The 23496-nt window shown below is 40.2% G+C and overlaps 1 protein-coding gene across 2 annotated transcripts in view; it reads right to left on the bottom strand.

Moving 5' to 3' along the window:
• The window catches only part of GPR158 (G protein-coupled receptor 158), a 180844-nt gene that overhangs the window by 98925 nt on the left and 58423 nt on the right, over window positions 1–23496 (bottom strand). For both annotated transcript variants that reach the window (XM_086861388.1, XM_086861377.1), the window contains exon 3: window positions 2948–3050. In XM_086861388.1, the coding sequence (XP_086717514.1) occupies window positions 2948–3050 (103 nt within the window). The remainder of the gene's footprint in view (window positions 1–2947; window positions 3051–23496) is intronic.

The raw sequence follows: 23496 nt of genomic DNA, 5'->3' as shown, positions 1-23496 counted from the left end.
GAAAAAAGCACCATTGTTCTGCTAAAGAGTTTTCAATGCAAACCTGATTGCCTCATAAGGCAGGGAACAGAAGTGCTTTGGAGAAGGGTGTTACAGGAATATTAAAATATAAGTAATCATCAGTTAGTCTATTCTACCTATACTAATAGTGCTACCTAAAAATAAGCCATTTGGAGAAAGTGCATTACCATGTATTCAAGCACTTACAGGTTAATACAACCTGTGTATATGAAATGTGTTTTTTTCTAAAATCAATTTCCAACCTCAAAAGACAGCCTGGAAGTATGGTAATAACTTTGTCCCCTTCCAGTACTCATGGTCCTCATTAACATATGCAGAAAAAATAAAAAGGCTTTACATATTTTGGCACCATCAGTTCTGAAGAACGAATGCAGACTTGGGAGAGAAATGCCCTCCTACCTGGCTTCATATTCAGTGAGAGAACAGCCTGAATTCCAGCTGTGCCCCTGTCCTACACACTCTTCAGGAACCTGCAACATGCGCAGCCTCCCTGGGAGCAGTTACACCATGCTGCTTTCAGACAGGAAACAGCTGATTTGTAGAATCTTTCCTACACAGGACACTGTTTACATCACATTGCAGGTTCCCACAGAGCCGACCAGTAAACAGTGTAGAGTGTTCAACATCTCTGCAAAGATGTATTATACAGTTATCTTTCAGATTCAAACCAAAACATTCATCTGGGCCGAAAGCAGAACCTTTCCCCCACTCAAAAGCTGGACACTTCTGACACAATGTGCAACCATAGTTACCCATATTTCGTTCTGGTGCACAATCACTGAGAAATGCTCCCATTTCAAGACACAACACAATCCAATTTTTCAACTGAGTGAAGTACAAAGCTGGTCATTTTTTTCTATCTCCTTTCTGATATCTTTAGACCTGCAAATCTTTTCTGCCTCTTTATTTTCTTCCTCTAGGAATACTTCCTAAATGATTAATATTCCTATTCAGTTCCATCTCTTTTATCATCAGATTTCACCAACTTAGCTCCACAAGGAGATCTCCAGGTCAGACAGCTTCTGTCAAAACTGCTTGCAGAATTCGTGTCTAGAATTCCTATGTTAACATCATTTTGAACCACCAAATACATACTACAGCCATTTTAGCCATGTCATTTTTTCCTCTTTTTTTACAGAATTCAGCTGTATGACAGGGCTAAGTTTTCTTTGAACCTCAGGCTCTTCTCATTACTTTAGTCATTTCCAGTCTCACTGTTCACTTTCTGAAATCATCTATATAACTTGGCACATGGACCTGCATCTGGATGAATTAAAAAACTTCTTCATTACTGTTTCAAAACTCAAGTTACCTCGCAGCAACAAAGGCTCAAATCAAACTGGCCTCCTACAGCCTACAATATCAGCATTTACAAACGTCCTTGAGACAAATTTCACTTTATTAGGAGCTGAATAGCCCTTTGAAGGCTCTTCATTCTACAGCAAATGAAGAAAAGATGGAGGTATGGCTTTTTCCATTTAAAGAAAAATCACCCTCCAGGGGAGCCATGCTCTTGATGCTGACTGCAGTTGAAACCAAGGTGACTAATACATAACAAGCATATGTATTTTGCACAACTGACATGAAATACAGTTAATCTCATCCCTAATAATCAATGTTGTTTTGATCTCTAGCCACATTTGTTGTGTGTGTTCTATGTAATTTGGTATGAAGTTTTCTTTACACGCTCTCTCAAGGAATTATATCCTAACTCCACCAGAACTCACTGCACTTCAAGAAGAACCAAACATGCTCCTCACTCTAGCAACACATTCACCAGCCCAGAGAAATGGCACTATTACAAGGCTGCCTTCTGCACTACTTTACAATATGAAAAGACAAGGGAAATACTCGGCAGATAAACTGTTGAACAAACTGTGCTATTTATTCTACAAACACGTACAGGAGACATTACATCCCCTGTATCTATATGTACTTTAAGTGATGATTAGTACTAGAGATATTTCTCTTGGGGAACAGAAACAGCTGTTTTCACACAAGGTGGGAGATAATACACGCAGTCCTGGACCAAGCTCAGTGAAAGTCACTCACTGCCATTCCCTGGATATCTCACACAAACTGATCTCACAGCAAGAGGTGATGACATGAACCTCTGGATAAAGGATAGTGCAAAGAAGCTGGGCATGAGGTGAACCTGAAAGCAGGGGCAGAGAAGGATGCCCTGTTACACCTCCAAGCAGCAGCTTTGCACCTGTGACTGTAGCCTGAGCTCTACCAGTATAACTGCAACCATTTCAGCACAAAATCCAAACAGAGATTTGGTCACATCATGACAGACATCAGCTTTGGCCATGCAGTTTGCCTGTTTTCCCTGATGACCATCAACCAAGTTCTGTTTCTCCTGTTGTGGGCAACTCAGTCTAAGAACCATACAATGTGTGTCCTGGGCATGTTCAGGATGCATGTTATCCACACATCTAGCCAAACAGACTCCCAGGCTTGAGCCATCTCTATTAGCTCATCAGCACATATTAGAGTTTGGATGCTCCTTTGAATTCTCCTTTGCAAATGGAGTAAAATGAAAACAATTAAAGCCCGCACAAAGCCAGAGGCTAGGGCATTCTCATCTCTTCTGGCTAAACAGAAAATGAGTAGATTAATTTCCAGAATACTTGTGCATGAGCACAGATGCCAGAAATCTCTATTTCCCCTTAGCAAGGCTTCTTTTCATGTTTTTTAATTTATTTACAAATCAAATATTCTTCAAGTGGGTATGTTTTACAGGATCCTCAAGAGTATCATGAATGACAAACCAAAGGGCTAGAAGTCCTTAAGTGATTATATAATCTGAGAGTTGCAAACCACTGGGATTTTACTGTATAACCCTGATGAGGATAAAAAGCAGCCCTGCATTATTAATGCTAGCTCTGTTTTCTTTTTTTTTAACTCAAGCAAAGGCACTTACTCTGAAAGCTGTTCACTGAGAAGATGTTGGGATGATAGAATCCAGCCTTGCAAATACATTTGTAGGCTCCAAGCACAAATCCAAGGCCTTTAATTGGCATGCACTGCGAGAAAGGAAAAAAAAAGAAAAGTCATGCAGATGATCACACAACTGTCTCAGATGTACATTCAAGCATAAAAACATTACAAGATACTCTGTGCAGACTTCTAAGAACAAATAGGCACTCCTTCCAGACTGACAGTATTTTCTCAACAGCTTTTCCCATAGTCATATATCACTCCAGTTTTTTTGCCCTATTGTTCATCTCCAACAAACAGCAAAGACAGCTATAATCAAGCCTGTCCCACTGATAAACTGACCAAGTGACAAATTTGACTCTTGCACATTTGATCTAGGCAGGACATTAGACAGCTGTGGGCTTTCTCCTGAAGGGTTTCCAGCACTTTTCCCCAGCACAGCAGGTGGGTTTCAGAAAGCTGAAGCTCACTACGTGAGCAAGAACATGAACATCTGCAGCAAAGCCCCAGCCTTCTGCTGTGCCCCCAAACAACAGTGAAGTGAAGCTAGCCCAGCTACGAAAAAGACACCGACGTGTTCAAGCAAATTGCTGCAGACATAAACCTGACCTGGCTGAAAGAGAAAAAAGACTATGCCAACAGGAACCCCATACTTTTCAAATATGCTGTAATTTTTTGAGGTAGCAATATGTGAATCAAGTTTTGCTTAAACTCAGCTTCACTCTTGCCTAGTTTTGACATCAGGTCAACCACAGCAAATTTATTACCATGACAGAACATCTACTGTCAGACCATTTCTGTACATCAAATTGACTTTGCCTAGTACAGAGGGAAAAACAATCCAGCAACATAAAGGTAGAAACACTTGTAAAATGATGATTTCCAGTGCAGTTTATTTCATGCCATCAGATGACAGTAGACTACTATACTAAATGCATTTCCCATGACTACAGGTGTACCTATAGCAAGTAACACCATGAATGTGAACTAGACACTAGCAGTTCCTCAGTGACCAATTGAATGATTTAACTAAAACAGCCTCTGTCCTCTCACCTCCATATTTTTCACTTGTTTTTGACTTTCTGTGACTTTAGGATATGCTCCAATATCTAACTGCCTGTGTCTGGGAGGACGATGCAGAGGACAGGGTTCAGTAAATATACCTGAGTATAAAAAAATCAAATGTACACCAAGACAGGACAGTCTGCACTGTAGACACTCTAGAAAAACTCAGAAAAAAAAAAAAAAAAAAGCTAAGAGTTTCTTATTATCTCAACTATCAGCTTTGTGACATAATTCTGCCTGATGTTAGGGAAGCTACTTTTTCTTTGCCTGAGTTCCCCAGACAGCATCATCTCTCCTCTCACTCTTTGCCAACCTGAATCTGATGTCAGTGCAGGCCTGCAGGTGATATTGGAAAACAACTAGTAAGCAGGAAACCTGTATGCAAGAACACTGAAAATTCATTCAGCTTTTGTATAAGCATGAAATAAGAAAAAAAAATGAAAGAGAAGGCAAAAAACTTTTTTTTTTTCACACTTTATCTTCACCCTGGAGAAATGTGACTGTTGACAGGGTAGAGGACAGAACAAATTTAAGTGGGATGAGTGTGTGTGCAAGTTCATTGACAGCCAAACCTCTTTAACCAAGCATAGAAAGGTAGTTAAAGTAGTAAAAAGACTTTTTCAGAGAAAAAATTATCTTCTGCATTCTGGCTTCTTGCTTTGTAGGATGGAGTTACATGCTGCTATAGAGACTATATTTTCTTTTTGAAGAAAAGGAAGAAAAGAAGTAGTACTTTAGTAGTACAGTAGTACTACTGTATTATGTGAATGCTGCAGCACCTCAAGTACTGTATTCATAATCCTTTGCCACTGAACAAATTTATAGAATCATAGAATTGCTCGTATCAATTATGCTGTAGGCTCATGAATCTGTTTTGCATTAAAACAAATGCTTTACTGATGAGTCTTTCACAAACATCTAATATTCACCCCCAAAAAAACCCTGTAATTTTTATTTTATTGTCACTGACCAGTCTAGAACTTGAAAACAGATTAAATACTTCAAATGCTGTTATTTTCTATTGGTCTGGGACATTATAATTTTTTCCAGATTTTGGCAGCTGAAATACAGCTTAAAAGCCATCAGTTAATTGGTCCCAGCAAAGATGTAATAGGGATCAGAATATCATGTTAACAGGTGGGATGGAGAGAAGTAGAAAGAAGTCTAGATCCCTCTAGATGCAATTTCAAACTGTGCTTAACATTGCATGGAAACAAAACTATTTACAGCCCAACTTTTTTAAAAGAAATTACAGCATCTGGGCAGGAAAAAACACTAAATACTATGAGGCCAAAAATGAGAAAAATACATTCTCTGGAAAAAAAAAAAATCACTCCTTTTACAAAAGATTTAACAGATAATAATTTATTTACCAATGGTGACAAGTACTAAGGTGAAAAAGGTAATAAACTGTTTTCTGCTGTACAAAAGGAGTTTAGCAAACAAAGTCCAGATTTGTTATGTTCATTTACAGATAAAGGCTTTTCCTGGCTGCCTGTAGGTGAATCTACAGGACACACAGCAGGCACAAGCAAGCAGCTTTTGTCCTTGCCCTGACAAGTGGCACCTGGTTCCAGCAGCCCCAGGGGCAGACTCTGAGCCCAAGCCTTGCAAAGCTGGACTAGCTCAGCCACAGAATTGGCCATGGGCTTCAAACCCTCAGGTGCACAGGAACTGAGTGATGCACAACAGGCTCTGTAGATACAGCCAGTAAAATATTAATCTGATGCTAAGTTACTTAAGATTTGATCCATACAGAACTTAGCACTGAATAAAAGCAGATGTGTGGAAAATATCTGCTTCCATAAAAGCAAAAAAAAAAGCATAAAACTGGCCTGGTTTCAAATTTCATTATGAATGTGAAAGCACAGCTCTGGGAATAAACCCACCATATTCCTGAGCATTTTTGCCTTATCAGTAGTCATCAGCTTTTAAAAAATCATACTTTAATCAAGTCATAAAAGCAGCTACCTTAGGTTGGATCAGAAGCTCCACTTAGGCTTGTATCACAACCTCCTAAGTGCCAACAGCCAGTGTTGGGGCACACAGTGAATGATGCAGGTGGCTACTGAGTGACCCTTCACTGATATGCCCTTCAGGACACCACCCTCCTAAATGGAATTTGTATCACTTTAACTTCCAGTTCTTATAGATGACTTGGTTACAGTTAAGATCAGCTTCATCTTCATGTTTGCTGAGAGCAATAGGTGTCTGTAGAATTCACAGAGCACATTTATTCCACCTGTCTGCTCCCTGGTATTGTATTTTTAGCTTTACAGTATTAGTATAATGTAATGACTCCCAAGTTTTTTATAGTAACCTTTAAATCATACGTTCAGCTCAAAAAAACTTAGCTATTCCATGAATATTTATCTTGTGATTATTTATAAACAAATAGCTCTTGAATCAAGACAAGATTCTAACACATTTAAGCACAACATCTAAACCAGTTTTTTTAAAGTCCGTACTGGTTTAATTTTATGCTTCTTGTTGAAAAGGACAAAGCTGGTAAAATCTAATGTGATAAAGATTATCTCTGTTGGAAAGAAAATAAACCCTCCAAATAACCTGTGCAATTGCTTTGGAAGTCTGAGCCAAATCTTCTGGCACAAGAGAGACAAAGCCTTTCATCAGATGTGATTAGCCCAAAACCAAGTGACAAAGTATTCAGCAGACACACAAAGCAGGTGAGACACCCAGAAGGGGAGAAAAGGGCAAAAAACAAAGAAGTAGTTTAAGAGAAAGCTCATGGCATCATGTCCCACGTGTAATTTAGAAACTCAGATAAATGACTAAACAAATCCATGCTGTGGTGCACTGAAGGAGAGGGGGGAAACCAGTAATTTTGCAGTTTAAGGAAAAAAAAAAAAAAAAAAAGAAATAAAATTTAAAAAAAAAAAGTTGGGTACTTCAAGTTTTTCAAAGAGTGGATTTCAAAATCTGTATTTCCACATGCATACAGCAGCAAGAATTTCTGCCTTGTTCAAAAGACGTAGTAAGAGCAATGTCATGATAGATAAAGCTTAACAAAGATAATACAAGTAAGCCCATGTTTCTTTGCTCTGGTTAGGGGCAGCACATAAGGGATTTCTAGAATATGCAATGTGTAGAGTAATTTTGTTCCTGGCACACAATAGCAGCTAGAGCAGGTTAGTGTCCTCCAAAATCTCAGGAGGATTTTTCTGATACTGTCTACCACTCAAATCAAGCACACTCACCCACCAAAAAAAATAAAAAATAAAAAAAGGGGCAAAACAAAAGACCAAAACAAACAAAAAAAAAACCCCATAACAACAAATAATAAAATGCAAAAAAAATTTAAAATGTAAGATAAGTCTCTTTGCCTAAGTCAGTGACAGCTCTTTCATTGAAAAGGTTTTACCCACTGTCATTTCTCATTTCATTTACCCTTCAAGACTAGAGTACTGTGTTACAGTGTGTTTGCAGCCTCACAAAGCCTCACAAGCAGTAAGCACATCCACGCATTCAAGAAACTTGTGCATCACCTGGAAGGCCCTGCTTGCCTCCAGAGAGCTTGGGAGGCAGCCAGCTTGCCAACCACACTATGCTTTAACTTTTCAAACACAACATTTTGGTTCAAAGAGACAAGACAGGGTTGGCCATTCCTTACTTTTACTGCAGGGTCACTTAGGCCCCTGTAGCTCTTCTCCTCCTTTCTGAATGCATTGGTGGAGTTAATTACTTTTTATATTCAAGTTAAAAATGTGTTTTCCAGCAACAAGAGACTTAGAATAACATTGATTTGCTTAAATCTTAGTCAGTCAAAGCACAGCAACAGCTGATCTGATTCAGCTTAGAGCAAAGGTGGTTGTCAGGACAATATTTGTCTTTACAGTTCAATGCTTTGCTATAAATTCTTCAGTGTTTTTTAATTTGATTTTTCATTATTCTGCTTTTGTTAAGCATAGGATGAGTATAAATAGTGATGGAAAGGAACCTCAGCTCATTCACACAAATAATGATTACACATGACTACTGACAAACCATAAGCAGAAAAGTTAATGTCATTCACTAAATGTTAGGGACTGTAGAGTCTTTAACATCTAATGAACATCTTTTGAAATGTGTGTCAGTTTGGTGATCAGGCTGTATGTTTGAGGACACATAGGACTGACTCCCTTCTGGCTGTTCTCTTCTTCACTTCAACAATGATGGTGTTATCAGCCCACTGGTGGACAAACACTACCAACATGCAAGTGCTAGTGAAAAAAAAAAAAAAAAAAAGGTTGAAGTGAAGCATTTTGCAAAGAAATGAATAGAGGAGATCAGAAATATGTACAAATCACAGTTCCTTCTTGGAAGATGGTAAAAGGGGAGTAAGTTTAATTGAGCAGTGTTTGAAAGCAGGTTACATGGGGCCCATGGTGGGGCTAAGGAGCAGAAAACTCAGCAGCAGCTCTTGTCATGCACATGGAGAACCCACAGTCAGCTTACAAACTAAGCTTCCCACAGTCAGGATCCTTTCCAGACAGATCAAAGTACAACAATCACAGCAAATTTCAGTGGATGGGTAGCTTGGACACTCAGGTTCTCAGCAATGATATTTTTTAAGACAGATTTTTAGTTACTGCTGAAAATACCTGTGCAATCTACAATCAGATGACTTTAAAATTAAAAATCTCTTTATTTGATAGTCTGGAATTGACATTGATAACCTGAATATCATTTTCAAATACATAAAACTTTGCTTCTGGTTAACATACTAAACAATAAAATTACGATGTCTCCTCTCCTAGAAAACTGCACTGCAATTACAGGGGAACCTGTTAACAGACACCAAAGGGACTGAGAATTTTACAGCCATTAAATAATGCACCGTAATTAATTTGAAGGCACTTTCTCAGGGCCAGATATCCTTGGCTTTGAAGATGAGCTAGACATTTTTCACCATTAGCACAGGTTAAACTTCATTTAGAGCAGTTTCAGTCACTTCCTCAGTGCTTTAACTAAGAGAGAATTCTCTTCATACTGTCTCTCTAACCCTTTCTTCCTATCACTAGGGTGGTTGCAGGCTCTACACACGGGCAATACTGGAAATATCAAATATTATCTGCAGAAGACCTTCCAGAAGCTCTGGAATATGTAATTCCAGATTACATATTCCAGAGTAATATGCCAAAACACAGAGGTCCTTTACCTCTGGATGTCTGGTTCTGCCAGCTACTTCTGCATTCATCTCTAGCTTGGCAGCAACTGTTGCAAAGTTTGCCTGAAAGATGAGCCACACAGTGAGACAGGGGATTAAGAAAGCTTGCCAAAATCTGCAAGAATGTGAGTCATTTATGAAATCATTTGGGCAGGGGGGCGGGGAGGAAAGCTGTAGCTATTCCTGATCCCTTCAAAAGAGGCAGTGTTTTAAGAAATGCAGAACCCCCTAATTTTATATTACTTATCTATGTCACTTCTTTAACCAAATTTTCAGTTGGTCCATCTCTACCAATAAATGCAATTAGTGGACTATGACAATGCAAACTAGTTCCATTCTGAAATCCATTTTGCACATTTATAAACTTTATTAAAAATATTTATTTACAGTACTAAAAACAGATTTTCACATTTTCTTCTAAAGTCCAGGAGGAAATACTAGAATAGCCAATCCAACCCAGCAACTCATCACGACAATTGTGGTGCTTAAGCACAGAAAACTTATTCAGAATAGGAAACAGTAGCAGGGGGTGGGGGTGCACAAGAATTGCACAGCTCATCTCACAGAAGGGCACAGCCAAACATCCAGGAGAATGCACCATTTTTTGGAAAAAGTCTGACTGTTGAAGTGCTTCCAGCATGGACAGCCTGCTGGCCCTGCTAGCAGGAAAGGGAAAAAATTTCCTGTGGTTCATCCAAAAGCTAACAAATAACTGCTATGATCAGTAGGTAATTTAGACACATAATTCAAAGAGGGGGAATAGAATGGTGGAAAACAGTGCATAACATCTTAATAATTTTAACGTGGACAACATTGCTAAAGCAACATTTTCTAGCCAGCAGATGTATCTCTCATTTCTATTGCATTTCCTAGCAACCATTCATGTAATTACTTCTTTATTCTTAAAACATGATTTTTAGGCTGATTCCACACACTACCAAGACATACATAACCACACTGAAAAGAACTGCAACAGTTTGTGTCTGTTTTCCCAGCCCACAATCACTTTCTGGACTTACTGCCTGGTTCCAGACAGTGCAGCAGGAGTCAGAAACTTGCTAAATTCCCACAAGCTTCATGAAAATAACATCTTGCTAGAGAAGAGATACCCTGAGTGTCACTGCTGAGGGGGAGACTACATCACGAGAACATACCTTTTATTAGACGCCAGAAAATGCTCTTTGAGCATGCCACAGTCACAAGGAAAGCTTTAGCTGGCACTGGTGCCATCTTAGACACCAGTGAACAGCACAACATCCTCACAAACTCACAAAGTGTGGGCTGGATGAGGGGACAGTGAGGTGGTTTGAGAACGGGCTGAACACCAGATCCCAGAGGGTGATACTCAGTGGCACAGGGTGTAGCTGGAGGCCTGTCACCAGTGGGGTCCCCCAGGGCTCAATACCAGGCCCAGCATTGTTTAACTTACCCAGCAATGGCTTGGATGAAGGGGCAGAGGCCTCCACAGCAAATTCACTGTCAGCACAGAGCTGGGAGGAGCGGCCGATACCCCAGAGGGCTCTGCAGCCCTTCAGAGGGGCCTGGACAGGTTGGAGAGATGGGCAGAGAGGAACTGTCCGAAATTCAACAAGGCAAGTCCTCAAGAATCACCTGGACACAATCCTGTGCAATGGGCTCAACCTGGCTTGAGCAGGGAGTTTGCACCAGGTAACTCACTGTGGTCCCTTCCAACCTGGCCCATGTTGTGATCTGTGGTAAGGAAATATATTAGGAAACCAGGCTATAATAATCTGATGTTTCTGTTCCTTGGTGTTCAGCCCATCCTTACAACTATTTTTCCAGAAGTTCTGACTACTCAAGACTGCCAGGAGTCTTGAGTTGTGTCCAACTGGGTGAAGTTGAGTAAGTTATGTTCCTAGTTACAACATTAATTCTCACTGAATTAATTAACTTGAGGATTTTGTGTGAAACCTGGTTAAAAAGACAGCTACATAAAGGCTCAAATCTTAATATACTTGGTCAGTTTTACAGCATTCTTTCCTTTCTATATTGGTGTCACATTAGATAGAAATGGAAGGAAAATACCTACCTCACTAGTACTTAAATGAAGACACAACCTCTTCTAATACAAAATAGAGTCTGATATAGTTAATTACATGAGTCTTTCTGTCTAATTGCTGGTCATTGGTAAAACTAAACTCCCCACTATGTTCTGTCCATCAGCAGCATGCATTTTAAAAGTATATTTCTCTAATTTGAGAAGACAGCCAAGTCCTGCAGCAGACCGCTCACTCTGTCCACGACTTGACCAATATCCTTTCATTAATTTTGCTTCATTCTGGACTGTAGTCTCTACACTTAGAGAATGTGTCAACTCATCAGGAAAGTCAATCTTATGTACAAGATACTATTGGAATATGATACTTTTCTACTTGTCAAGCATATTTCCATGTTCAGGCACAAGTCTCCCATCCTCAGGGTTGGAATGTCCCTCACAATTAAAGTTCAGAGCACAGCTTCTGGGTTTAACCACAATCTGAGCTCTGTTAAATTACAGATTCTTCTTGATCGCTTTCAATCCCACAGTGAGAAGAAGCACCATATTGCTGCTGTCAGAAAAAGATCCTCTCCAAATCCCACTACTTGACAGCAACAGCATCACATTGATCTCCACAGCCTGGAGCTGCACACTCACTCATTACGAGGCATGAGTCCCACAGAGGTGCTGCATGTCCCACCAGCACCATGAAAACAGAGCACCCACTATTTGACAGCTATTTGATAGCTCATTCCACCTCTTCTTCAGCACTAGGCAAGCACAAGAGTTTTTAAAAGTGCTTTGGGCAAGACAGTTAAACTTTATGGGCAACAAATCAGAAACAAAATGTTATAACAACCTAGTATGAAACAGCAATACACTTGATAAACTAATACTTGTCTAGTTGCTTACAGTCTCTCATCCAGGACACCTCAGAGATCAGCCACAAAAATGAAATCCTGCTTTTTGCTCTGAACACTTGTTTTTTTTCCTGCAACCTTTATCAGATTTGATGGAAAATGTCCTAATTTTGAGTAGTAACTATTCCATAGGCAAGTCTTCACTTCTAGGTCTAAGGCTAGCCAGAGGGCTGGTGATCAAGCTCCATATATGAAGCCACCATATTCAGACAAACATCTTAAAAATATTTCCTCTATTCTTCTGCTTCACTTATTCTTCACTTTCAAATCTAGATTGTTACTTTTTTTCCAAAGCCAATGTAGCCTTGATGACTCATATCTCACTCCTCCATTGCCTTCTGGAGCTGGAGGGTTTGGCCATGAATGTAAATTCCTTAGAAGTTTCATTCTAAATGTCTGCTTTTGATATTTAATGATGTTTCTTTCTCTCTGCCCATCATTATTTTTCTTTCAGGTCTGCACTTATTCCAACAAAGCTATTCCTGTGCCCTGGTGATTAAAAGACACTTTTCCCTGTTCTGCTTGACTGCTATTTCCTGCCCAAGCTGTGCTCCTTCATACAAGGCTAAAACCTTCCTCCATTTCACATTAGGAAAGCCACACACTATAAAGCTGCTCTCTGAAGGTCACAGTGTCACATGAGCTTTGATACAGCCCTGTAAAGAGCATTCAGCCTAAGAACTGTGTCCAGATATCTATAGGAATGTACATATTCCCTTGTCCTGCCTCCAGCAGGGAGTCCTTGTGTCACAGAGTCCTCTTGCATCCACAGCAGTTCTAAGTGGATGTCTGCTGGAGCACATCACCCACAGTGTAAGTGGCCCCAGAGCTCCAGAGGGGTTTTGGGACAGTGTTATGCCAGGGAATCCACAGAACAGACCAGACTCCTAAGTGTGCCAAGGTGACTTAAAACCTTGGTAGCAGCCCTTCTCTGCAGTGAGATCTTGAAGAAGGACAGCTTTTTTCTTGTATGAATCCATAGTATAACGAATCTTTACCACAGAAGTGCTCGTACATTTAATCAATCTTCTGAGATACGTAACACTACACATCCCTACTACACTACACAAAATAATGGTTAAGTTCAAATGTAGGCTGGAAGGACGAAATACACTTATTTTTTTCCAATTTGTTCAGTAGGGTACATTCCCTTGGTTCAGCAATGGCCTGTTTTTGAGCCAAGGTCCCAAACCTTGGGACAGATTGCCCAATTCCAAAATGAGATCCCTGCTAACCCAAACAGTAGACAGCCACACCACAGAGATACACCATGATGTCCCTGCTTGCAGCACAAAGTGAGAGCAAAGCATCAAACAGACCCAGGAATCAGAAACTCTGGAACTTTGTATTCCTTCCCCTGGCAGGATAACTACTGATAACACTGTTTGAAACACACAACTGCAAATTTGGAAGCGGATTTCCTAGGAATCACTATCAATGTCAGAACATTCAGCACATTTACTTGCACTGTAATTATTTCTTCCTCAAGCACTGGCAAGTATACAGTGGCAGAAGAGTAACACTAAAATGCAGGAATAAAAGTGGCCTTCAGGCAGTACAGTACCTATCACTCACCAATTCTATTTAATGAACTTGCATGAACACAGGGCTTAATGAGTAACAAGTAATATGGTACATCATCTGAAGAGAAAGCAAGCTGGAGCTTTCTCTCTATTATTCAGCAGCTGCCAGGAGCTGCTTCACAAAGCTTGATGGATTGGATCTTTTCTGACATCATGAAAAGTGAAATTGTTTCCCATTATTAATTATAGAAATGTCCCTCTTCTTTTCAGAGCAGAGAAATGGTGAAACAGCATCTGGTAGCAGTACACTGTAGACATATAAACCTCAGCAGACAATAGGATGCTTGGAAGAGTTTGCCTCAGACTGAACAAAATGTCAAGTTTACTTTCCATCTGACAGAGCAAACCCATTTTTATTGGAAGCCACTACAAAAATAGTACCAAAGACCTGCCAGCCTTAAATGTGACACAGGCGTGTGCACACAGGCGCCCACCCTCGTTCTCTATCATTATTTTTTAACTCTCATTTTGAAATAACTTGAACATGTGGCAGCAGTTACCACTTCTATCCTCTAAAAAAACTCTGGAGACCAGTGAAGTTACTGCCAGGATAAATCAAGGAGGAATCAAGTCCTTTTTCACATCCACAGATTTTAGCTGGTAACATGTAGATGTTATGAAGTTCACAGTGGAAGAGGAAACAACTTACAGGTTAAGAGAGAAAATTTTTGGTTAGTAACTTCATTAAACTGCAGTTTAAAGGCATGAGATTTTGTTTCATATTTATAAATAAATAATACTTGCAGTTTCCAGGGTTCACAATTCCAGAACAACAATATTATAGCACAGAAGCTTGTAAAATTACCTTATTACTATGTTTTCTGTTACTGCTTTGCCCTCTGTCCTTTCATCTCTCATTCTGCAGAGCACAACACATCGCTAAGGACATAGGACTTGTGACCCACTTCCCCAGAAAAGCCTCCCCCCTCATCCCCAGGAACACCACAGACTCTCCATTTGCCTCACTCCAACAGCCTCATATTTCAAACACTTATGAAGCAAGACACATGTCCAGGAACCAACTCATTTAGTCTGAAGAGCCTTTCCAGTTCAAATACATTGACCAGCATTTTTCCCAATTTTTTAAAAGTTCAAATAGGACACAAACTGCATCTTCCAGATTTCTGTCCTTAGACTTGAAAAATTCCATCTCAACCATTCACTTTATTAAAACAAGCAAACAAACAAACCCAAAACCAAACAAACACAAACCATCAGGTAAACTGTATTAACATGTTGCTGCATGGTAAGCAAATTATAAACCAGCAAAATTTGTAGACAAGTTTTCTATGAAGTTTTCTTGAGTCTGAACAAACTCTCAAAAAGTACTGTTACTGCTTCACAGATTCCAGGAAGTTTCTGAATTCTATATATTAAAGTAGTAATTCTATAATAGAGTGAATACAATCCCATAATATGATAACTATACCCAAAAGTTCAATCTTAGTTATCTTATTATAGGATTGCATTCACTGTATTATAGAATTACAAAACTGCATGAATGGACCATGGCAGAAGCTTATGGTGAAATCCTACTCTCTCTCACGTCAACCTTTCAGTGAGTCAGCTGCAGAATATGTAATGAAAACCTTAAAACCCAGAGGCAATGTTTTGAAAGCTCAAAAAATTCAGAAGCATCAGAGGAAAAAGCAGAGCCTTCTCTGTTGGCAGCATGAGAGCCCTGCAGAGCCTGCAAGCTTCCAGGTCAAGTTTGGAGGTTCTTGGTAAGGTTCAAAATGTTCAGAAGTTCACAGCCACGGTCACTCCAGGATAAATGCTTCCACAGACTCTCAGTGTGACCTACCTACTAACAATCCTTACTTGTCACCAGGAAAATATTTCCTCTGCTTATCTACAGGCTTCTTTCTCACTTGTCTCGTAGATGATACAAGATGCTCCTTTCCTTATCTATGGACTTTTCTGGGGTGGGGAACTTCCTTTTTTGATCCCACTTTCAAATTCTTAAGACATCTCAAGATTAGGGACTTCATACAGCCTTGTATCATGAGAAATGTTTTGGTGAAGTAGTACCAGGCTGTTAAGTCAGCATCATACCCATAGGGAAACAGGGGGGGAAAGGAAAAAAAAAAAAAAAAAGAAAAAGAAAGGTTTCTTGCTCTAAAAAGCAACAAATTGCTGACTCTAATGTAAGTATTTTTAAAGTACTCCTGTGACATACAGAAAGTCACCTGACAAGCTAAATTGTACTTGCGATCTTTTGAGACTGTTAGGCTGTTTATAATTACTCTGATTTGTAAAAAAAAAAATCCCAAACAGTTAATGTTGGTAGTGATGCTGGTACTGTTAGAGCAAGTTATAGACACTAAAATTAATTAAATTAAAAGCAAATTTGGGACACATATTGGGATGCACTCAGCAGTTGGCTACTTTTCAAATTATAATCCACCATTTTTATAGGCTTGTGGTAGAGCAGTTAGTTTTGTGAGCACGAAGTTCCCTGTGCAAGGAAACAGGAAGAAGTGAGTGGGCAATTAAACACCCCCACCTAGAGAGCACAGCCCTCCAGCAGCAGCCAGGTGAGTGCCAGTGCCTCTCCACCAGCCCCATGTGAGACAGGAGAAGGATGGGTCTGGATATTGTGCACTCATCAGGCTTTTTCTCTTCTGGTTCCCACAGCTACAAGACAGGTGATTTCACACAGAAACTACCTTCACCTGCACTCTTTAGCACTTTACAAAATTTTACCCAGGTATCTATAAAACTGTCTTTCTCCCTAGAAACATGCCACAGGCTCCTCAGCCACATCTCCTATAATAAAACTCCAAAATAAATACACAGAGAGTGGGGAAAAAAAAGTCTCATCTTGTACTAATCTCTTAGCAATAAAAGTAAGTACTGTTTAAATAATAAATATGAATTACATAAATCCACATGATTACCAACCATACGAAGTTAATATAAAAAAGGACCCTCTCCAGTATCTTCCTCCCTCAGACTTCTTGTAATCTCTAAATCTTTCAGACAAAGCCATTTATCCTATGCTGCTGAACCCCAAACTAGAGCTGAGGAAGTATATTTGAAAGGCAAACCAGCTTTTAATGGCATATCAAAAGCAGCTGAAAATACACAGCAGTTCATCGAAAAGAACAATTCTTCAGGAAATGATTAGTGGCTATTTTCAGAATCACAACAATGTGCATAGAGCTGCACAGAACAAAAGACATATATGGTCTTTGTCACACAAGGTTTATTGTAACAGACACTTGAAAGACAAAATGAGAAGGATCCAATTCTATTCTCATTTTCCCTTATTTTAAATAAATCAAAACTCCAGTGCTTCCAGTCACTGAAATTACTGGCTAACAATGCTTGAATCAAACCCAGTTTGTCTCCTTCTGCTTTTAAACTTTAATTTATTCTCAATTTCTTCAATATAAATTTATTTGTTGAGACTATTAAGAAGTTATAAAACCTAAGGAATGAAGACCGCCTCAGCATTAAGTGCCACCTTTGATACCAGCTTCCAGCAGATTCCAAAAGGATGAGAAAGTGGGGCAGCCCTGCGACTATTGCCAATTAGCAAATTACACTCATTAAGCCACATGACTTCCCAGGTCCCCACCAAATTCCAGCTTTATCAATAAATACTTTCCTAAAACTATTTAATGCTAAAATCTTCCTTTTCAATCCACACAGCTTGAGCAAGCCCTTCTCCTGGCTGTAAACTGCAAGCTTGCCTTGAGGTGCCAGCCAACTGCCAAGTTTTGTCATTGAAACACAGCTGGATTTCAATGTTAGCAGGCGGGAAAAAAAATCCCCAAGCTATTCTTGAACTCAATAAAGTGGATTGTGGGATCTCTGAGGGAGGAAGAGAGTTATACAATTCTATGAGTGCTTTCCATGAAAACCAAAGATCCTTTGGAATATTTATAGCATCACTTGAGATTACAGTAAAAGCTGGTTCAGAATACAATCACAGAATGGTTAAGGTTGGAAAGGGCCACTGGAAGTCTTTGTCCAACCTTCCTGCTAAAGCAGGTTCCCTAGAGCATGTTAATTGGGAATGTGACCAGATGGCTCTTGAGTATCTCTGGTGAGGGAGACTCCACGCCCTCTCTGGGCAGGCTGTTCGAGGGCAAAGTTCTTCTCACATTCAGGTGGAACTTTCTGCACATCAGCTTCTGCTTGTTGCCTTTTGTGCTATGCCTGACTCCCATTTTATTAGACAACCAAAATAGCTATTAAGTTGCCAAGTTCTTTGTCTGAAAAAAGCAGTTTTACTGGCAGAACTGACTGCCCAGAGGCACCTTTTCCCTGTCAGTAAATTAGCTGCTTTTTATACAGCAGTAACACTCACCTGAGCTGTGAGAATTCCATTTCAGTCATCACCCAGAACTCTCTCCAAACAGCATCTTCTCCCTTTGCTGTGTAACTCCACTGTGCTTTTCAAGCCCTAACTCATTTTCATGATAGCTGCCTGCTGGATTGGAAGTGCCATCTGCCCCACAGCACAGGCTGGGTTTGCCCTCTCCCCCTCCTGTCTGCAGCCCATTTGCTGCCTTGGGAGGTTTCCCTACCTGCACAACCTGAAATTGTGCCAGTTAAAACTCTCTCCTTCCCACTTCACACAGTCCTTTGTTCCACTTTTCAATTCAGTCCAAGACACGCTTCTTAAGTTATTGAAAAACTGGGGGAAAGTCACTGAACATTTTTAGGCAACCACCCTGAAACTCATATTCCTTACACATCTCCTTAACTAAATGTATCAGCAGCTCCTTAGAAAAAAAAATCATTAGCATATTCTTCCTATTAGGATCACATTTTGGATTTCAGTCGGAATTCAAAATTTCATCCTTTAAAATAACTGTGCAGAATTCCATTAAACCCTTCCACAGTGTTAAGAAGCACTCTGCACTTGAAGACACTAAGTTCAGATAGATTTTCTCCTCATTTGCTCTAAGACAAGTAGGTGTCATGGCTGCATATGTCTTATGGCCACGACAGAAATTCCTTCTTTGCATGGGAGAGTCTGCCACCTTCCCTATCCTGATTTGCTTCTCCTGCTGGAATAACCCCTTGCACTGTCATGGTTGCTTTGCTGGTGTAAGAAACTACCAAAATGAGCAAGACAAATAAAATACAGCCCTAAAATAAGATGTGTAGCAAAGCTGTTATTCTTTGAAGATGTCAAGCGTTTCTTAGATTTTGGAGGAATCATTTCTACAAATATTTAAGCCCTCAAAGCCAAAACATTTACCAATCATTTAGACATAATCATCTTGTCACTTACATAGAGCTCAACAAACATGTCATTGGGGAAACCCCACAGTGTAATTAACATTGCATTGAATGACAACTGAAAAAAACACATTATAAGCAGTCTCTTTCAAACCTGAAAGGCAGTATCTACTATGTCAACACTCACTTCACCAGGAAGATTGATTTTCCCCATTATTATTCTTAATTGTACACATGTAGCTTTCAGTTTGATTTCACTGACTATTTTAATCATAGCTTGACTTTGAGGTTTTCTGTTTAGCATACAGTCCAAAGTTTTATTCTCAGGAAAGCAAGAGATCAAGCCACATTGCTCGATAGCACAGTTAAGAGATCTGATGGTCAGAATGGAGAGGAAAGAAAGGAAAACTTACTGTAACTTTTATTAACTTTCAATTTTGTAGGTAAAATTTTCAGAACAGCAACAAAAAGTAAACAAACCAAACAAAACAGTAGTAAATGCTGCTCCCACTCCTATAATCATGTTTTCCTAAATGTACTGTCCAGTCTTCTGAAGGAACTGTAGCCCCTGAAGCTCTTATTTTTCTCTAGGTGTAGTTAAATTTCATAGAGCAAAGCAAATTGCAGTCCTGTTTACCTAGGTTATGATACATTTCCTCTACATTGACTGCAGAGATGCAAGCAGAGCTATCTGTCAATGTACCATCTTAAAATATAGACACAACTGTTCTCTAAGCAGTACCACTCTAAGCTCTGAGATGCAGCAAGGTCTCACCAGCACATCTGAATTCTGCATAAAGTACTATTAGTGTCTGATTAAATATTAATTACACGAATGTAGTTGAACAGCATTTATCTGGGGAAAGGCCATCAGCAAATCACAATTTTTCTGCTAAAAAATACCTAGCTCAGCACTATGTTACCTTCTGCCCTATTTAATGTGGATCACAAGGAGATAGTAAGTGGTCTGAAAGCACCAGTCCCACCCAGTGGCAAAGGCTGTGGTCCATGGTCCTCCCCAGTTTAACCAGACAGAATCCTGCCTCAAAAGCATGTCTAGGAGATGTATTATTTGTTTCAACAAGAGCAAGAGGAAAATGCTCAGTTCAAAAGAGAAGTTAAGCCTGTACACGGGAAGCCAACAGCACAGATGTTCCTGACCTCCCCTGTGCTCCCCCTCCCCTCCTGCCTGAGGGGCACCAGCCCTCACACCCAGCTGCTTGTTCAGGGTCCCTGCTGATACACAGGCACCACAGCCATCCTTCCTCAGGGGGAAAGGACCTCCAGCTATCCACACACATATCCTGCAGTCATCCTCATCAGCAGATCAGACTGAAAACCCTTCCCACACCTCCTGTCATGCTCAGCCCATGGATGTGGCAGCAGATCTGCCTGAAAGTGCTGATGGCAATGCAGCTGTGACACCACTTTTTCCCTAACAAACCTACATCATGTGGGGGATGTATCACAAATACTTGAATTCTACCAACTGAGACAAGCAGACCATGGCCTCCATTGAAAAATGGGGACCATTCCTACTTTGCTAACTTATAGCTATGAGATATGGGCTGAAGGAAAACTCTAGCACTACCTTAGGCCACGGCTGAGCAAATACTTTTCAACTATTATTTGCAAAATAAGAATTGTCTGGGTCATATTTAAATTATTTAACTGTCTGAATCCACTCCAGTGAAAAAATATTGCTGAGAAGAGGGAGAGCTTAAATTTTGTATGATTAAAACACCGATTCAATATTGGCTGCAGAACTGGTCTTTTCCAGCTGGGCACAGAAAAAACAGGAGCACCTACACCTACCATTGAACTGTAGGCATCAGAGGTGCAGGTCCTCTCAGGAGCTGGAGGACCCAAAATTGCATCTCCCATCCCCAGAGACTGCTTCAGCACCCAGAACTACTCTGGAAGTAGTTTGTCTCAGATTCAACAGAAAAATGTAAAATAATGATCTCTGGGCATTTTAGCTCAAGTGTCAATGTGCCCTAGAAAAAGCATCTCATCTCTTAAATGCACCCTTTAGGTGCCAGGCAGCTAATCCATTCACACCTCCTTAGTGCTTCCACGCCTCTTTGCAGCACTAAGTAATTTATTAAGCGACACTTAGTAGGGTATAGTGGAAGTGTCCCATTTCCTCACACCAAAAAACCCTGTTACATTTTTTATCACACACTTCCCTCCTCAAGGTGCCCTCTCAGTTTTCATGTTTCACCGGAGCACTGAAGTATTTCATGGCACTCACGAGAGCACTGGATGGCAGAGACACATGATCCCTGCCCAAGGAACTCACAGCCTGAGAAACAAGCAGGATAGCAGAAGCCAGCAGTGTCAGAATTTCTCAGCTCTGGGAGATGCCCGTCCCAGGCTTTTGCCTGGGAATTCACTTAGTGCTCCAGTCTCTCCTGTCAGCCTTTAGAGCACTTCCCTTTCAGAAAGAGGCATCTTCCCAGTCCTGAGCTGCATCTGCAGAAATTACTCTGCTGATCTTTTTCTTCCATTTTTTAATTTCCTTCAGAATCTCTTTCTGCTTCTGACTTTTCCCTTCAATTCTATTGTTAGATCAGTTTGATATGATTACCACTTTTGATTAATGAATGAAGGACAAACTCAAACACAGTGTTCTTCCCAATAACACAGATCACATGAATTTCTTAAGTGTTAAGAAGTAGTCAAGCAGAGGGGTTTTTTTGTGAGCTATTTTGCAAAGAAACTACACAGTCTAAAAAGAACATCAACTCAGAAGGCATCTTTATGTTGGCTGGAGAAGCTGGGCATTCTCAGGCAGGATGAACCAGCTCCCTACAACCCCAAACAAATTCTGTCCACTTCCCTAGACACCTTGTCCCCAGAGATCTGTATCACACTTACAGCATTTTTGTGTCATCAGAGCAGTTGCTAATGGAGAGCTGGTAAGCTCCAAGGGAAACAGAAACAAGGCATGCAGGCTGGTAGGGCACCAGCACACTAAGTGCTCCCAAGGGCTCTGTGGGAAGTGCTTCTCCCACCTGGGCTCTGTAAGAAACAGTGCTGCAAATAGCAGCACATGCAGAAGTATGAAACAACACCTGGAGACAGAATTTTAGGATGTTTTTTCAGTCCACTCATTCTTGGCTTGCAGCTGCCTCAAATGCACATGAAATTGCTCCATGTGATCCAACTTCTTCAGTTTCCACACTGGCTTTTAGAGTAACAGAACCAGCTGAGTGTGTTATTTTTTATTTTAGCCTGCATTAAATAGGTTATGTTGAATGCTGAGGGACAATGAACAAAGAAGATTTCTCCTTAGAACTGTCAGTGTAGGATTAGCCTACTAGGAGATGAATGCCAAGGAACTTCACACTGGGCAGCCTGGATTCAGGCACTCTGGAAATGCAGACACCCTGGGAGAGCACAGGCTTTTAATTGCAGATACAGTGGATCCTAGCTTACACTTGTAACTATTTGTTACTGCTCATCTCCATAGAAATGAAAGGATTTACAGCTTTTTAAATAATTGCTTTAGAATTTTCAAACATATCCTACAAAGACAATCTAAAGCATTCAGACTGCGTTATCTAAGCTGCTATAGTAGAGATGAAAACAAACCAGTATGATTCCCCCTTCTTTTCCTAGTGCATTTTTATGTTCTGCATACTTCAATTTTTAGCAATACACTTTTGAAACTGATAAATGGAGATCTGCAAGAACTATTTGAACATTACATCTAAGACTAGTGTGCCATTTCTCAGGAGTCACAGTTAAAATTTTCTTGTGTAGTGTTGCCCTCCTTTCCTGTTTTTCTTTTTACTGTGGTACTTGAAAACAAAACCGACCAAGAATGCCCAGCAATTAATTCCAGAAGCAGTGATTGCAAAAGAAAGTTTGTCTAATAGATTTAAACTAAGCTAGTGCTCCAATGTCTTTGCCTCACGCAGTCAACAGTCATAAATTCTAACTCATTCTTTGAAATCAGAAGCAGGTTGCTGATGCAGACAGATCCAGTTTCACCTGGGAGGTAATGAGGTGAAGTCATTCCATGGAAGAGAAGAAAAATACATCCAGCTGACTATGCAGCATTTAACTCAATGGCTCCCTAGAGGGAAGCATCAGCAGCAGGGGTGCAGCTGACAAGTAAAATGCTGCTTTGTGTAACACTTTACTACCCATTTGTGTGCTAAGGAATAGCAAATCGTCAAAAGGCCACAGAGGAACAGAGCTCCATCAAAGCAGTCTGCAGAGCTACCCTTTGTGGTTAGTAGGCAAGAATTCAGCAAGCTCATGGGCTGGCACAAAGCTTTGTCCCTTGGATTTTGTTAGAAATTAGTTTTCTGAAAAATGCTTGTACAGGCTGTGCAGTGCTTTATAGTATAGACAGAATATAAATTCCCCACTTTTAGACCTTAGACTATATAAAGGGTGCTTGGAAATAGGATTTAACATCTCTCCAGCTACTCTGGATGCTATTGTTACCATCTAAAAAAAAATCTCTATAGTCAGTACAATGAAGGAAGTCTGGTTTCTTATCAGATGTACCTGATCTTTCACTGTGAGCTCTGCTTCAATCATCTCACGTGGCTGGGACTCTGACAGCATCTCCTGCCTGAAACA

This window comes from Cyanistes caeruleus, chromosome 1 (genome assembly GCF_971803275.1).
Source record: "Cyanistes caeruleus chromosome 1, bCyaCae1.hap1.1, whole genome shotgun sequence".
Taxonomy (NCBI): domain Eukaryota; kingdom Metazoa; phylum Chordata; class Aves; order Passeriformes; family Paridae; genus Cyanistes; species Cyanistes caeruleus.
The sequence above is the reverse complement of the archived record's forward strand: the minus strand, read 5'-3'. Positions and strand labels throughout refer to the sequence as shown.